Source organism: Xiphias gladius, chromosome 3 (assembly GCF_016859285.1).
Source record: "Xiphias gladius isolate SHS-SW01 ecotype Sanya breed wild chromosome 3, ASM1685928v1, whole genome shotgun sequence".
Classification (NCBI taxonomy): domain Eukaryota; kingdom Metazoa; phylum Chordata; class Actinopteri; order Istiophoriformes; family Xiphiidae; genus Xiphias; species Xiphias gladius.
The window spans coordinates 675,118-692,579 of NC_053402.1; the positions used below are offsets into that span (position 1 = coordinate 675,118).

Consider the following 17,462-nt stretch of genomic DNA (forward strand, 5'->3'; position numbering starts at 1 on the left):
CCGAATGGGCATCTAAGTCTAAGTGACTCAAATAAAACAGAGAGATCTGACTTATAAAAAGACTCTTTTATTAGCACAGCGTAATTTTTGAACAACAACAATAAATAACTGGACACACTGGACGACTCCAGTTTCATGAAGACACCACAGGCATAGTGACTGTAAGGATCTGAGAAAAATAAAACAGAAACAGAAAGAAGTGTACAGTGTGTTAAGAGACGTGTGTAATGTGTTTGTTTAGCACATTACTGTTACGTGTTGTTGTTGCGTTATTTCTGTACACTGTGTTGGAATGTTATGTTGAGACCCAATCATACCAAGGCCCCTTCTGGGTGGTGGTGCTTGCACTGGGCTGGTGTCACGTGTGTATGTGAATGTGTGCGTGCGTTTGTTTTGTCACGGTGTAGATTTAGCGTCACTGTGCATCTTTCTCCCTCTTTGGTTGTCTAGCGTTTCATACCATAGGGTACATACCGTATATTTGTGTGTATTTTAGCTGTAGGTTGTACAGCTATTAGTATACTCATGTCTGCATTTGTGCGTTTTAGCCGGTTGGTACTGTACACTGCTGTCAGCAGCACAGCAGTCATTCTCACAGTTTGTGCCTGATTGTGTGCAGTATATACTTTATGCACGTGTGCATTTCGTACCTCAGTGCTGTTGTTGTACTGTGCCACACTGTTCTCCTGATCGATGAGGAAGGGGTGGAAGATGTCGAGTTTGAAGAGCGAGGGCCGGGCCGTCAACACCAATCGGTCTTCTCCGACGTCCAGAACCAGAGAGCGAGACGAGGGCTGCACGGCAGAAAAATATGCCCCGCTGAGATTCTGGCACACTGAGCTTTTGACCGTGTCTGCACTTGTACCGTATAGGATTTCATGAGATAAGATATCATAACATGGTATGACATGTAGCTTCTCTGATCACGTTTGTACACAGATCAATACAGCGTGGGTTGGCTATGAGAAGCCTTCATCTGAACTGAAAGTACAGTAAGTTGCGGCAGGTTTCACACAGAAGTACAAAAGAGCAGGCTTCTTGTTTTTGCCAACAATTGCGGATTCGGTTGAAAGAAATTACAACTCACTGTCAGCTGTAGTGAGCTAGCATAAGCTAATGCCCACGCCAAAACTCTGTTAGCTGGTTGAAAACTGAAGAAGAGCTGACTTTTATTGTTTTCAACAGATTTGTTGGAAAAATCTTAAATAAGCACTTGCTGGCATCATACACAAGGCGGTGCTAAAAGACTGAGGCATCTCAGCATCCTCACCAGCCGAGGATCCATGTAGCAGACATGGAAACAAAAAGTAGCGTTGTTCTTGTATTGCAGTGTAGAGCTATTTAGCCTTAGCGTCACAGTAAAATATCGAATATGAATAAAAATATAACTTAAGTGTTGTTCATTCCAACGTAACACTTGGACGGTTTGACAGTTTACTATAGAAAAACATACAAATGATGAGCGGTTAACTTTATGCTTTATGGTCATATCAATAAAGACTGCAGTTACAGCAACAGTAACTCTTTGAGGGTGTGGTTCAGGGAACAGACAATGAACATTTTGTTTCACACTAACGCCCTCTGCTTTTATGCAAATTCAGCGCCTGGTGGTATAAGCTCTTGGATAGATTGTGTCCTATTAATGAAATCTTAATGACACAAAAATATGGATTTCTTCAGAGCAACTTTGTATGCCAGAAGAAAGTGTTAAAACGATCAGAACAACTGAATATCTACCACACTGCAGGGGCTATGAAAAATCCAGAATACTGGCAATTTGGTTGCATGCCCTATTTTCCTATTATGTGTTGTTGGTTTTAATTTGGCCTTTTCCATTGTATCCTGCTTGGAAACCATACTTCTTTAAGAGGAAAGTAAGCGAATGGGTCAGATTTGTATTTGAGGCTAATGATGGGAGAGGAAGAAACAGGGCAGACGAGAAGAAATGGAAGAAACAAGTGTGTTTTATGTACTGTAGAGAGTGTGTGTGTGTGTGTGTGTGTGTGTGTGTGTGTGTGTGTGTGTGTGCGTGTGTGTGTACTGCATGTCTCACCACCCCAGGCAGCTCTATTTCTGCAACGAGGTACTCAGGTTCACCAGCAGGAGGCTCCACAAGCAAAGTGAACTCTGGTCTGAGGAAAGTGAGAGATGACCATAAAGAAGATGAAGGAAAGAGTGAGGTGTGAGTGAATGGGCAAGGGAGAGAAAAAAGCGAAACGTGAGAGGAGGGGGGTATAGAGTAACAAAAGAAAAGGAAAAACAGGCAGACAGAGATAAAGTGAGAAGAGATATAAACGTGTGTGCCATGTTACTGTGACTTTGCATAAGAATCATAGACGACAAATAAGAAGAGATTTACCTTTTGGCTGTAGCAGTGGAGCTCTCCCTGTAAGAGTATGTAAGGACAAAGAGCGGGAGATTTTAGCGTCTGATACAAATCATAAAGCCATTAATCCTAAAGTCACTGGAAAACTGCCTGTCTCCCTGTTATTTTTTTGTTTTTTTCTTTAAGTCAGAATATTAGTGAAATAAACATGTTTCGGCCCTCGGCTTTAATGGACATACTTGATGAAATTCTCACACTAATCATGATCTATAGTCTCCTCGTTGTTGTCAACTTTTTAGATCTGCATGAGAGCAAGCCATGCGAAGAACAAACTACAACCAAATCAATACAAAGACCACAGGAGTACAGGAAGATTACTTGGGCAGCAGCAGGATTTTTATCTTCATCACATCTGATTTTATCAGTTGTAGCCACTTAACTTTCATTTTACAAGCTGCAAAAAACATTACAGGAAGTGGGCTGACTTCTAAGAAATGGGCTCTGCAGGGATGGTGGGTGCCTGATTCATGCTAAAGGGAGAACAATGTTTCTAAAAGAGAGTCACACTCCTCTTTGTATTGTTTTCATATTTGAAGTTTACTGTCTTTTTGACAAACCTCAGTATACTCAGAGATGTCAGGGCAACACTTTACTTTAAGCATTTATTAGCATGATATAAACACTTAATGAATGCTTATAACACACTAGTGTAGTTATAAGCATAAGTTTTTATCAATGTATAGCAATGTACAATGTATTAATGACATCTTATACTATAAGAGTTGTGTAATGTAATTCATGGTCCGTTTACACAGCAGCCTCCGTTTATGGGTGCCACAGGAGGAGGTAGTTGTTGACAGGACAGATAGATTCATTAAAACCAGTTATTAAATGTTTACATACTGCTTATAAATGCTAAATAGGACTTAAAGTGTTGCCACTAAAGAAGAACCCTGCCACAGGCGCCAGCGTCAGTCTGTTTTCTGTTAACAAGTCCATTCAGAGGGACGTACCGAGGCTGCAGCTCTTGAATCACCGGCCTGCTCTTTGTCCGGATGTTCTGCTCGCAAACAGAACCCAAGAACTTTCTGTTCTTCAGTACCTTCCAGTCTGCAGAATCACAAAAAAGATAACCGCTGTTATCAATTTTAAGAAACAGTACACTCATATAGACTCACACACACACACCTACCTCTACTGAGCTCTAGGTTGTATTTGTTCTCCAAACCCTCTAAAGACACCAGAATAACAAACTGCTGGAACAAGGGATCCTTCTGCAAGACACAAACATATATAGAGATATTTCATATTGTTACATAATACACATGGGAAGACATTTGATTGTTTTAATTCAGCACGGCTATTGTAATCATGGCAGTTCCAAAGGTGGACTTAACTGTGTACGACTGGCCCCCTGTTGGTCAAGTGGAAGAAATTACAGATAATCAGAAGTACACAGATGATTCAAACACTACATCACATCACCCTATGTTTCACATTCCTCTTAGCAAAGGTAAAATACGCAACTGGTTTGATTTTTTTTTTTTTTAATTTCTGACTTTTTCATTTAGCATGATATTTCAGCAATTGCTAAGAAAAAAAAAAATCAGAAAATTCCTTTAAATTAAAAAATGTGTTATCATTTGTAGAGTTTTTATTCTTTTGAATATCAGAAATATCAATCATTGTAAGTACAAATTGAAATCATATTCTATAAGAATATATTATGATTAATATTTATTATGAACAATTGGTACAAGTGACAAATAAAATTGTGAGCGTAGTCTTATAATTGACAGTTCCTTAAGCCACGCTCTCCTCAGTTACTGTTGCTACGCATGTCAAGCTTTTTCTCACATGGCACTTACACCGATCAGCCACAACGCTAAAACCTCTGACAGGTGGCGTGAATAACATTGATTATCTGGCTACAGTGGCACCTGTCGAGGGCTGGGATCTATCAGGCAGCGGGTGAACAGTCAGTTCTCGAAGTTGATGTGCTGGAAGCGGGAGAAATGGCCAAGCGTAGGACGACTGGGTCAGAGCATCCCCAAGAAGGCAGGTCCTGTTGGGTGTATGCAGCGGTCAGTGCCCACCAAAAGTGGTCCAAGGAAGGACAACCGATGGCAACAGATACAAGTGGGGAGCGAAGGCTGGCCCGTGTGGTCCAGTCCCACAGAAGAGCTACTGTAGCACAAATTGCTGAAGACGTTAATGCTGGCTACGACATAAAGCTGTCAGAACACACATGCCGCATCGCAGTATGCTGCTTATGGCGCTGCGCGGCCGGTCAGAGAGCCCATGCTGACCCCTGTCCACCGCCGACGGTTCCTACACAATGGGCACGTGAGCGTCAGAACTGGACCATGGAGCACTGGAAGAAGGTGGCCTGGTCTGATCAATCATTTCTACTTAACATCATGCAGACGGCCAGGGGCGTGTGCGTCATTAACTTGGAGAAGAGATGGAAGAGGGATGTACGATGGGAGGAAGGCAGGCTGGTGATGTTCTGCTGGGGGACTGTGGGTCCTGGCGTCCATGTGGATGTTACTTTTGCACGTACCACTGACCCAAACATTGTTGCAGACCAAGTACACCCCTTCATGGGTCAGGTCACAGGATATTTTTAACTTTAGCTTTACAACATGTTCAAAAAGAGCTTGGAAGAACTGGTTTCAGGTACTTTGAAACTTCGCAGACATCACTTGATGATTTTAAAAGACTACACTCAAGCATCTGCAGTTCCACTTGTAACTGCTCTTCTTAATACGAAACAAATGTAACTTCTATGTGTGAATTTTCTGTCTGTCCATATTTGAACTGTATATGTCTATACCTGTACAAAGGTCTCTTGAAAAATATATCATGATCTCAGTGAGAGTACCTGTCTAAATAAAGAATAACAAAATGTGCTAAAAGAGTGAGGCTAAAGCTCCATGTAAACATAGAAAATGCTCTCGTATTACATTGTAGATCTGCAGTGGTTTGTCTAGTATTGCATCTGTCACCATAAAGTGTTACAAAAGTCTGCTCTTGCATTTTGTGTGTTACATTTTGTTTCTTCCTAGCATAACCCTATTTAGCTGCTTAGCTCCTACTTGGACAAGCAATACACAGGTTATTTATGCTTTATTTATTGTATTTTCAAACGGTATGTTTGACCTCAAAAGATAAATGAACATAATGCTATCTCGGATAACACGTTTGTCTGTTTGTCTGCAGTTACTTCAGTGTAAACTTCCCCAAAATCAGAAGGACAGAACCGCTAACGTAGCCTACATCCACAGTAGGGAAATACTACATAGGGGATGTACTATCGGGAACAGGGCTTTTATATAACATAACCTGTAATCCCACAGAATGTAGATAGCAGATAAAATGCTAGTTGGCCAAGGAAGTAGTGCTGTGTTAGGTTACTACTGTACGTAGTAAACTAGTAGCCCAACATGCTAATGTTTGTAGCTTACATTAGAGCAGACAAACACATCCATTGTTTAATCCATTTCTTACAGTTTCTGGTTTTGGATAAAACTCCACCCACCAAATTCTTAAAGAGCAGACTTTCACTCACACTAACACCCGCAAACACACCACTTTAATTTGGAGAAACCCAAAGCTTGAAAGGACTGCTGAACAAGTTACAGCTTCTAAACCGTGATTGTCACTGTCACTGACAATAACTGTCCGGGGAGAGGGGTTCAGCAAACGGTCAATTCAACCATAATTTTTATTTGTTACTGATGATCTCTCTGATAGTTTTTATTTTCAATATCTTTTATAGATCATGTACATGTGGCTCGGCTGACTATAATTCTATAAATCCACAGATCCTCTTTGTATATACACTGGACTTCAAGCGTTGAACCAGTTAAAAATTCAATCAGGTTCTTCAGTTTGCGAGATAATAAATAACATTCTGGCTTTAAAAGACGATTAAGGCAATTAAAAAAGTAATAACTAACTCTTATACAGATTATACAGATGGGCACTTAAACCTTGACACTTTAGCATAAATCATCAATCAAAACAAGTACTGTATAGCAGTTCTACTATTTCCTCTTTTCTTTAACAGCCAAATAAAACTATTATGGATGTATAGACGAAAAAACAAGACCACACACAGACAAACACACCTGACACCTCTGGAAGAACTCCTGGTTGATGACCACGTCATAGGCTGTGCAACCCTGAGAGCCTGAAACGGAGAGGGAGACATATGACATCAATCTACCGAACACATTTTATAAATGCAGAAAAGGTTGAATTCGATAAACCTTCTGTTATAGAAGTTTTAAAATAGGAAAATATTCACAAAGGGCTGGGAACCAGTGCAAACAAATGATTTTTTTTTAAAAGCTTCCCTTCTGTTGGCACCATACTGTAAAGTAAAATATGGGACCCAACAAATACACCGATCAGCCACAACATCAAAAAAAATCAAGGGCCTGCAGTGTTTGCGTACCTCATAAACACTTTCCAACCCCCCCGGTCCAGATTATTGATTGCTGAACTACACCACTGGTTAGCCTCCGTCAAAGCTGCCTAATGCACGAGGAAATTGTGGTATAAATGTCTAATCAAATGTTTTTGCATAAATGCATCAGCAGCTGATGTATAATCTTTGCTGTTTAAATCCAAATTTCCCTTTTGCCCAGCACGTCTCCTGTGTTGCTCCTTGCAAATCTAGATGTTTTGGTCATCCTTCTTCCTGGTTGTTAGTCAAGTTTAATTTTATTTATATAGCCCAATATCAGAAATCACAAATTTGCCTCTAGGGGCTTAACAATCTGTACGGTATTACAACACAATTGAGACCTTAGACCCTCACTTTGGACAAGGATGGGCAGATACGCATAGATGTTGTGTGTGCATAATCGAGCAACAGAGTAGATTTATAGTACGGACAATCAGAATGACAACAATAGAGACTGTAAACATTAATGATGAATATGATTTGGGAGGACATCGAGCAACTTCCAGGTGCTGCTAAAAGACTGGACCTGAGCCACACAATATGGGCTGAAAGCTGCTCAAACACAACTCTTTCTAGTACTTTTGAAATTAATGGAAAGTTAGAGACTGGTCGACAAGTATTAACAGACTCTGGGTCAAGGTGTGGTTTCTGGAGTAACCGTTTAAACCCCAGCAGTTTTAAAGCTGGTGGAGACAATGCCAGATGTAAGTGATAAATTAACAATATTTGGTATTGTAGGTCCCAAAACTGGCGAGAGATCAGTTTAGCTGTTTAGCTGAGGGTCGAGGAGGCAGGTACCAATTAGACAAGAATTGAAGAGATATAGTCTCAAAATGTATTAAAAAGGAGACTATCTGGGATTCAACATAATGCTCAAGGGGTTCTGCAGAAAAAGCTAAAGATGAGAAACTAGTTTTGTATCTAATCTCATCTATATTCCTGCAGAAAAAGTCTAAAAAATCATGAGCCGTAAAGGGTTAGCAATTCAGAGGTGGCTGATTTTGAGCAAGTTCAGCTAGAGTGTCAAAAAGAAATCACAAAACATGTTTGTTGTTACTGATTAAGCGAGAGAAATATGCTGTTCTAGCAGTGAACAGAGCACGCTTGTAATTCAGTGCAGTCTGAAGGTAGACGACTTCCAATTCGGATTCTCGCCATTTTCGCTCCAACCTCTTACAGGCCTGCTTAATGGCAGGTGTTTCTTCAGTAAACCAGGGTGTAGACTTCTTTGACCTTATAGTTTTCGTGGTGAGAGGTGCGACCGAATCAATGAGACTAGACAGAGCTGTGTGTAATTTAACGGTACAGTGCAGTGAAAGGAACCAGGACCACCCTTAATTGCTTGATAAGAGCAGTTAAAGCTGATGGATCAACGTATCAAGTGGTAAAATACATCAGCACCAACGTTATGAGTACAGGTTAGTATCGGCTCAAACTTGAGAAGGTAGTGATCTGACACAATGGATGTGATAAGGAGACAGTCAGATCAGAAGCCAGCGTGTTACCACTGCAGTGAGTAGGTTCACTTACAAACTGGGTGAAACCAGAAGTATCAATAAGTGCCAAAAAGGCTTGACTTAGAGGATAAGAGGCTTTATTCAGGTGAATGCTGAAGTCGCCTCTAATTAAAATCTCTTCAGAATGAGCAACAAGCTCTCAGATAAATTCTAGCAATTCTTCTAAAAATAGTGAATAAGGGCCAGGTGGTACGAAAAGTACCGCAAGGTGGATAGGTTGGAGTCTGTTGTCCTGGACAAATGAAATTTATAGCTGAGGGAGATGTTTTTAATACAAGAAATATCTAGTTTGAAGGTTAGATTGAAAAAAAGATTTGTGGATTAAAGCAATACAGAATATGAAGGCCACTTATCAGCAAAACCAAATCCCTGCTCGCTACACTGACGAGACAGCCAGCAGGTCTGTGAAGAAAGCCTGTTGTACATCTCATCATTACCCTGCGGTTAAGGGACCGGAGACAATTAACTGATGCCGACACATCTTTCTGGCAAACTCAAATGTCCTGACTAGGACTTCTTTTTTGTCTCCGACTGCTTCATCCTCACATTATTGGTGCCAACATGCGTAACGAAGTTGCTAAAACTAGTGGTGGTGTTTGCCTGGTTTCCCTGTTTCTCCCCAACTGACGCCAACACCCTAAGATTAGCCTCTATGTCGGAGGCTCTGGCCCTGGATAGACAGAAAACTGTGGCTGGTGATGTTAATCTAATGTTGCAGGCAATGGTGTCCTCAAATATCAGCATTGTTTTAACAATAAGGTGGAGGAGGCACACAGGCTAACATGACTACCAACAGGGCTGGCAAGGATCAACATCAGGTTTGCAGTCGGGAGGGGTGACTGCAGACCAGGCCACACAACCAGTTGCTTGCTCTTGCGAGTCTTTCCACACCACCTGCCAATGAGGTTATGCTAGTGCTATTGCTAAGTGACCAACTATCAAGCCTGTGGCTAACACTATCTGGAGTGCCCGTCACATCCAAGGTAACGCTAGGAGAGAGGAGCTGTTCTAACTGACGAACAAGTCTCTCTAGAGAGACACGCTGTCTACAAAAGGGGAACAGCTGACATACACCACTGTTAACATAGTTAAGAAAGTAATGCTGGCAGTGGGTAACTAGAAGTTAAGCTGGTGGGCTATGCTAGGAGCTAAATGAACAGGGCAGCAACAGGCTACCTACTAACACTAAGATAGTTTCTAAGTAGAAAGTGGCAGGTCAGCAGCTGTCAGTCTCATGGAAAATCACGACGTGCGTCACAGGAAGCAGCGTTGGCTGTCCCCTGCAGATCCTCATATCTGAACTTGGGACATCACACTCCTCTGCAGCAAACACTCAGCATTACAACTGTCTTTATGAAAATGTTTCAATAAAGGTTTGTCCATCCTCAAGCTTGTCTCACTGTGTTTGAGAATGTCATACAGTGTCAAACAGTGTGTCATACTGGTAGAGACTGACATGAAATTGATATCAGCATATTGTAGTTACACATACACTCACTGGTATTCCTCAAAATATTTGTCTTCAACAATGTTCTGACGTCAAAAATGATAAAAAGCCTTGTTTTTCTAATGTTTTTCTCTGGTCTCTAAGTCTACTGGCTCCTGAAGTGATAGCGTTTGGCCTCATAATGCTACTGATGTCTCACTGATACTATGAATAAATACAGACAGAATGATCAAGAAGCCTGTTTTCAATAGCTTACTGTCACAGTAACATGAAGGTGCATCATTTTCTTTGATATTGGAAGGATGTGATGACAGCAGCTCTGCAAATTAAGATTTCATGAGGCTACTGACAATGACAAACTAGTTTTTGTGTCATTCATGAATCAGATCATTTAAAAGCAGAAAATGGAGCATGAGAATGGCAGAGTCATTCAGAGTGCTCTGAACAGCACAATGGTTAAGATACGTCCAGTGAGTGGTCCCAAGAGAAGTTAGGACTGTTGAGGGAATCTCACAAAGCTACCTCAACCGGCTCAACTCTGCTGCTATAAACAGCGGCAAGCATTCTTCCAGGCCAAATTTCCAACTAGGGGAGGCCAGATGATCACACAAATGCGCATTCTCCTGGAAAAGGAAAGAGGTAAAATTAAGGGAAAATTAAGTTCCCCAACTCGACCGCCAGCTTTACACATGCAACACTTGTAAACCACAACAACAGCATGAAGCATAAACTATGCAGAGACAGTTGTTCTCTTGGAGTTGCAGCGCCTCTATTCATTGGGGTCTATGTTTAAGAAAACACAATTTAACTTAATGATCTTATCTCTTAAAGCACTACTTCACTTGGTGACTTTTTCCTTTAAATTAAAAGCAGTACATTGTTATTTCTATAACAATTCGGAGGTGGCAAAACACTGACTGACACATACTGATTTTCTATTTTTTGTCTATTTCAAATGGGTGAAATCTTACTTCAGTGTAGAGATGTGTGCAGCGCATTGTTCATTCAGCCCCTCTTTGCTCCGCTCTCTGTCTCTGTCTCTCACTCACTCACTCACTCACTCACTCACTCACACAGTGGACCGTCTGTCAGAGTCGGACTGGCTGGAAACAACAACACATTTGGTCTTCGCAACCTGAAATAACGTACGTGCTTATCTGCATATAGAGCGCAGAGGTTAGATCTGAACACAAGAGGTCACTTGAGACACATGTGGACACTCGTGTTAATGCCAGGTGTGAACAGAGTTTTAGTCTGTGCCAGCGGTTCAGTGCCTTGCTTGAGTAACTGAGCCCACAGGCCTAAAAAAAGATGCACGACATTAACAAGGCTTTCACAAGTCCTTCAGTTCATGGCTGTTTATTTATTGCCGACACCAACTAAACCACCGTGAAAGTTGCTGCTATTGACAGTCCCATCCTATCATAACATAAAATGCTGTAATGTGAAAAACACTCCTTCCCTTGTGTAATTATTTTTTGTAGTGATCAGGCGTTACACTTTAAGTTGCAATATGTAAGTTTCTGCTACACAGCCAACGTTAGCATTAACAGCTGTTTCCTTACCAGCCCAGAGGAAACATTGCAGGTTCAGCGTCAAACTTATTTTTCTATCACTTCCTTTGTTCTAACCTTTGTTCTACTGAAGTCTGCTATCATTCCAACATGAGAGGATGAAGAAGTAGCGCTGCCCAGAGGGTGTATTCTAACCTCTTTCACACAACAATGGCTGGAGCTTTTACCAAGCGACCATCACCACCACTACAGCCAACTGCAAGAAATCGTGTTCAGCGGCAGAGATGAGTCACATATTGCCCCTTTTTAATAGTTGTGCAGTGAAACTCTAACTTTGTGGAGACATTTAGACCCTGAAGGAGAACTGCTGTAATTTCTTCACGTTTTTGGACACCGATTCATTTTCTGTAGTGTGGGTCTATTCTGCATCACACTTGGATTGAAATGAGACAATGACTATGAGGATCAATAAAAAAAGCTGCCTGCATGCACATTCACAATGAGTACGACTACCCTTAAACTATAAACAATTTTAAACTGTAAATTGGAAAAACAGTCTAACTATGAATTAAGTTGTCATAAGATTAAGTAATGTGCGCTCCTGCCTATGAAAACAATATCATCTTTGATTTTAGTTACATACTGTTGTCTACTTCTGTGTGTGGCTCGCCGAGGCTCATGGGAACTCTGTAGCCACTGGGGTCTTCTGATTGGAGCAGCTCCACAAGCTCCTCTCTTGAGAGTTCTGGAGGAGGCGGGACTGAGTTTGACTGACAAATGTTGACAAAGACCTTCTGCTTGTCTGGCTCTGAGAGAGTCTTCACACACATGCCTCGGAGGGAAGAGAAAGAGAACGCAAAATTCCAATACCCAGTAATGGGCCAATAAATCATATTTATGAACAAACTGTGGCACTGTTTTCCAAATCAGGCTCTCCCACAAATGTATTTGTGTGGGTGTGTGCAATTTGATATCAAGTGGAAACACTTACCAGGTTGTGGTCGGATAACCTTAGAGTCTGGACTTTCAGTCTGCATCTTCCCCATTGTCTAAAAAAGATAACTAGTCGTTATTTCAGACCCATTTGTTAGTTTTAAACACACTCAGTTACATCAACAGAAAAACTACTGTAGGAAAAAGGAGGAAGGAAGAAGCCAAGACAAACTAACACAAACAAAAAGAAATGCAAACAAGTGTTCTAATGACGTGACAGTGGTGGCAGGACAACAAAAAAGTTCTCTGGTTGCATTTCAAGCAGCCAGAGCACCCAAGCCCAAGTATTTTTTTTAAATGACCAACTGTGATGTTGAAAATTGATAATCTAATAATATTTAGACTTCATAAAAAACGGAATGCTTTGCACATGATGCAATTAAGCATTAGCCTAAGGGAATGCCACAGAGCAGTCCAAACAAAACTCAGCCCTGTGTCAGCATTTCCCTTGGTAAGGACAGTAAATACAATTACATTAGTTAGCCTGTGCAGGTGTTACAGCATTAGCCTTAAATGATCATGTAGATCATCTTACCAAAGCTGAAAGACAACTTGGTTTTAAAAAATGTTTTTCAATTTGTGCACCATCACGCTTTTCTATAAATGTAACAGCATTACAACTTCTTGAGAGAGAAGAGAGAAAAATCGTTTTATAAAGGATAAATAATAGTAATAATAGACGTTTTCCCTCAAAGGAATAGATCCACATTTTGGGAAATGCACGTATTTGCTTTCTTGCTAAGAGTCAGACGAGGAGAGGGATATCATCACCGTGTCTTTACATTTACAGCAAATGTGAAGCTACAGCCGGTTATCTTAGCTTAGCATAAAGACTGGTACCAGGGGGAAACAGGTAGCCTGGCTGTGTCCCAAGGTAATAATATTTGCCTACAAGCTCCTCTAAATGTCACTAGTTACCACGTTATACCTTATTTATTTAATCCAAACAAAAATTTGATGGGGGTTATGTGCAGTAATATTTCTTGACTCCAGGAAGTTACTGTTCCAGGCTAAGGAATAGTCCGGCACATAACCCCCCATAAAATGGTGAACATGAGATATAATGTGTTCCTAAGTGAACTTTTATAGATGCTGGTAGGTGGATTTTGTTATCGCTAGACAGAGACAGACTAGCTGTTTCCCCATTTCCAGTTTTTGAGCTAAGCTAAGCTAAATGACTAGCTCAGCTACATGTTTACTATACAGAGAGAGGAGTGGTATCACTCTTCCCACCTAACTCCTGGCAAGAAAGCAAACAAGCGCATTACCTAAAATGTCAAACTACTCCTTTAAAGCATGACTAAGTAACTTTTGAATGAAGAAATAAGAAAATTCTACATCGTACAATCCAAAAAGTGAATTCATAAGCAATAAAATCAGGTATCAGTAGCTCAACTCTATACACTGAAGGGTTTTGCTGCTGCAACCTTACTTGGTCCGCAATGACCAGGAGCTTACGGTAGCTGGTGTTAGCTAGTGTTTTAAAGGTTAAGGCTGTGTATCTGACGTTACTGAGTCAGTTTGACTCAGTGACTTTCCTTTTCCTTCTATTCTCTCTCTGCTTGGTCACAGTGACCATTGTCACTGTGGAAAGTCTGGCTTTAACCCAAAAGCCATATTACCTGTGACAGCAGCTGCTGATACAGCTCCTCTTGCTGCTGTAACTCCAGTTCAGAGTTGAGGAGTGAGGAGTCTGTTGTCATGGCTACAGGAAAAACTCAGTCAATGATCATTCAACATCATTATTCAACATTCAAATACAAAATTTAACAATTAATGATTTACTTTTGATCAAATAACTCCCTGTAACTTGAAAGGGTCGCTAATACTTCTGCTATCACCCTCAGCAACCCTACATAACATCATTATAGAACAATATGAAACATGAAACAAACCAAAAAACAATAACAGAATAGATATCTGAAAAGGAACGAAAAGTAACGAATTAATGTCTAGTCAAAAAATTACTTACTGCACAACTTTGATATGATTTGACAGGGCAAACTCCTTCTTCTTGCAACAACTTTCAGATATGCATACACGATCGTTTGGAATGTTTACTTTTTCCATGTAATTTCAGAAAACTTTTGCGGACGTTGTAATTAGTGTTGCACAGTACACTGACACTAGAATGGTCTCGCATGCGATTTACTTTGTGACAAGCAAATCTTCTTCACCATTGGGGTTTGATGAGGCAGTAGAGGGGAATGATAACTGTTTAATCTGGCTTAATCTTTTTAGCTAACTTACCAATGTGGCAAAAACATCTCTAGATGCAAATGCAACGTTCACACTGGTAAAGTTAACTTTACCATAATTTAAGATGCTAAAAAACAGCCGTTCACAAGTTTACAGACCAACACCACCAGTTAAAAATGATCAATTTATACTCAGTCAGTACTGGTAATGGTAATCATGTCATGTACGTTTTTGTCAATAATTATTTATATTACTAGAAACCTGGCGAACTCCGCCAAGGAGCTGTACTGAGTCTTATTAAACGCTGTTCAATACGTGATATCTGGTTGCAAATATAAAGTTCACTATCAAAGAAATCACATAAACTCAAGTAATGGGACATCAAAATACTACATACAACGTAAAAGCTTTGGTAACACTTTGACCTTGATCTAATTATTCACAATGATCCAGTTACTGATGTTATTAATGAACTAATTCATTGTCAAAAACACACCTACGTGTATGAAAAAACACATATGAAAACACTTAACAGCATGTAAACTACAATTTTACTGAGCATGAAAATAATAAACATAAATGACATTAACTGAAAGTCTGGTGCTTCATGGTGATGACGCTCAAACCCAGGATCATTAGCCTGCACACCACTGGAGTGCACTAACGTGGACTGAACACAAATGACTCAATGGGCCTCCTTGGCAGAGGTCTGTACTCTACGGAGCACATTTTCTAGTTTTCTATTTAGATTTTAAAATGAAAATGAATGAGAAGAGGCTCGTGGTATCGGTATCGAGATATTTAGGCAGGTATCGTATCGAAGTCATAATTTTGGCATCGTGACCACACCAGTTGTAATAAGTCGATTTCCACAAAGCAGACATTTTACACATCATGCAGCCCGGACTGAACCACTCCCGACAAGTAACCACTGCACACTCCTAACGTTTTTTCATTGATAGGCATGTAACACCAGCCGTAAGCCAGTCGGAGACATGGGCATGCATGTCACGACGAAACTAACATTTACTTAGCACAAGAAATGGCACTGAACTGATAATACCGTGAGTTATTAGATATCAAGTTATTTGTAATCATCATTTAATAATCCTAGGATGGAGTTTTTCTTCAAACAGAGTTACATTTCTCCAAACTCAGGCGCCAGTATCACCGATAATCACTGATAAGGGCAAGAAATACGCGCAAAAGTTATGCCTGCCGTCGCCCTGGTTACATGGGTCACGATAAGGTGTTTCGTTCATGCTGCTTCCCGTCTGGCGACGTTAGCTTAGCCTTAGCCTCCAAGCACCGTCTACCAGCCGACCAGCTTCGCTCTTTGCTGTCTACATGGAGACGTTTCGCGCTCTGTTGTGTGGGCTGTTGTGCTCACTGTGTCGCTCCCCTCACGTCTCAAAACACCCAGACAAACGTGTGTTTACCTGGCCACCCGTACTGGTAACTGCTCGGAGATGTCCCACCGACGTCCAACGCGGTAACAACCCCACTTCCGATCCGGATTCTTCACAATAAAAGCTTCCAAAAATCCAAACTAAAATAAACTGTTTTTTTCCCGGAGACTGAACGATTTCACTGTCAAAATAATCCTAAAGATCTGTACTTTATTCTCTCACTACATTCAACCTGTGGCATTTAAGTAACATGCAATCACTCAGATCAAGTCATACCTTTGAAGCGTCTGCTGTACAACTTGTCTTGTCCTGTATTCTCACCCTAACATCATAAAATAGCAATATGGTTTTCAAAAAAATGCATAAATTTCATTGATGTGAAACATTGCATTAAAAAAAAAAAAAAATCAACACTACATTGCCTACAAGGCAAAGTCCAAATACTTCAGGGTCCCAGAAAGCACCAAACGTACTGTGTCAAGTGGTTTGTACTAATTGAACTGAAAATGTGTTTGGCAATATGCACCACTAAAGCACAGTATCATCTGGCACGATAAGAACCCTAAAATGGGCTCTTCAATATCACCTGATCTTGAGGCCCAGTCTTGAAGAGATTTCCTGTCATTGGTGGAAGAAGTAATCAAATCTTGTAGCCTGTTTGATTAAGAATACCAATCGAACAGTAGAAAAATACTCTCTTAAGAGTAAATGCCCTGCATTCACAATGGTATTTTACATACTTTACTACATTTGGTTGCTGTGACCGAAATATTATTATTGTATGACATTATTAGATGGTTAATATAGATGCATCAGTGTGTAAGTAGCATTTTAATGCTGTAGCTGGTCGAGGTGAAGCTCATTTTAAATACGATCAACTGTTAAGTAGTCTAGACCTTCCCTAGGATAAACAGACATGACAACTATACACTAATTTTTGGGAGTCACAAGACAAACAACTGGTTTCATCTTTATCAATGTATTGTTTTCAACAGGCGTATCATATTTTTTTATGCAAAATGTTGATCTAAAAAGTAAATTACTGATTTAGCTCTGAAATGTAATGAAGTAAAGAAGAAGAATTTCAAAACTGTACTGAAGTACAGCACTTCAGAAAATGTAATCAGTTTCTCTCCAGTGCTGCTCCCTCTCTTAAAACTCAGTTTGAAGACTCTTATTATTTCAGTTTCTCATATATGTTATACATTACTAACTAAACAACAGCAGCAAACCACCTGGTAGTTTTCCAGCATAGATAAATTGTACACAATTGCACTCTTTGTAGGTGTGGGAGGAACACTGGATTAATATTCAATATGTACAGCGTATGGAAGCATCCATCCTTCCATCCATCGGATTTGCTGATTATCCTCTGAGGGTTGTGGGGGGGGGGCTGGAGCCATCCCAACCGACACTGGGCGACAGGCTGGGTGCACCCTGGACAGGTGACCATTCTATCACAGGGCCGACAAACAGAGACAAACAACCAGTCACGCTCACATTCACACCTTCGGGCAATATAGAGTTGCCAGTTAACCTGCATGTCTTTGGACTGTGGGAGGAGGCCGGAGGAAACCCACGTA

The 17,462-nt window shown here is 40.6% G+C and overlaps 1 protein-coding gene across 2 annotated transcripts; it reads right to left on the bottom strand.

Moving 5' to 3' along the window:
- Positions 1–51: 51 nt before the first annotated feature.
- Positions 52–16,041, bottom strand: pih1d1 (PIH1 domain containing 1). Of its 2 annotated transcripts, none has more exons than XM_040120553.1 (11): positions 15,910–16,041; positions 13,894–13,976; positions 12,270–12,327; positions 11,922–12,110; positions 6,460–6,521; positions 3,519–3,600; positions 3,340–3,436; positions 2,360–2,386; positions 2,054–2,132; positions 651–794; positions 52–169 (listed from the first exon to the last, which is right to left on the bottom strand). In XM_040120553.1, the coding sequence occupies exons 2-11, from the start codon at positions 13,972–13,974 to the stop codon at positions 134–136; spliced, it is 855 nt and encodes a 284-aa protein (XP_039976487.1). In that variant the 5' UTR covers positions 13,975–13,976; positions 15,910–16,041; the 3' UTR covers positions 52–133. The 2 variants fall into 2 exon arrangements, with proteins under 2 accessions (XP_039976487.1, XP_039976493.1); XM_040120559.1 differs by lacking the exon at positions 15,910–16,041 and adding an exon at positions 14,244–15,879.
- Between the last annotated feature and the right edge of the window lie 1,421 nt (positions 16,042–17,462).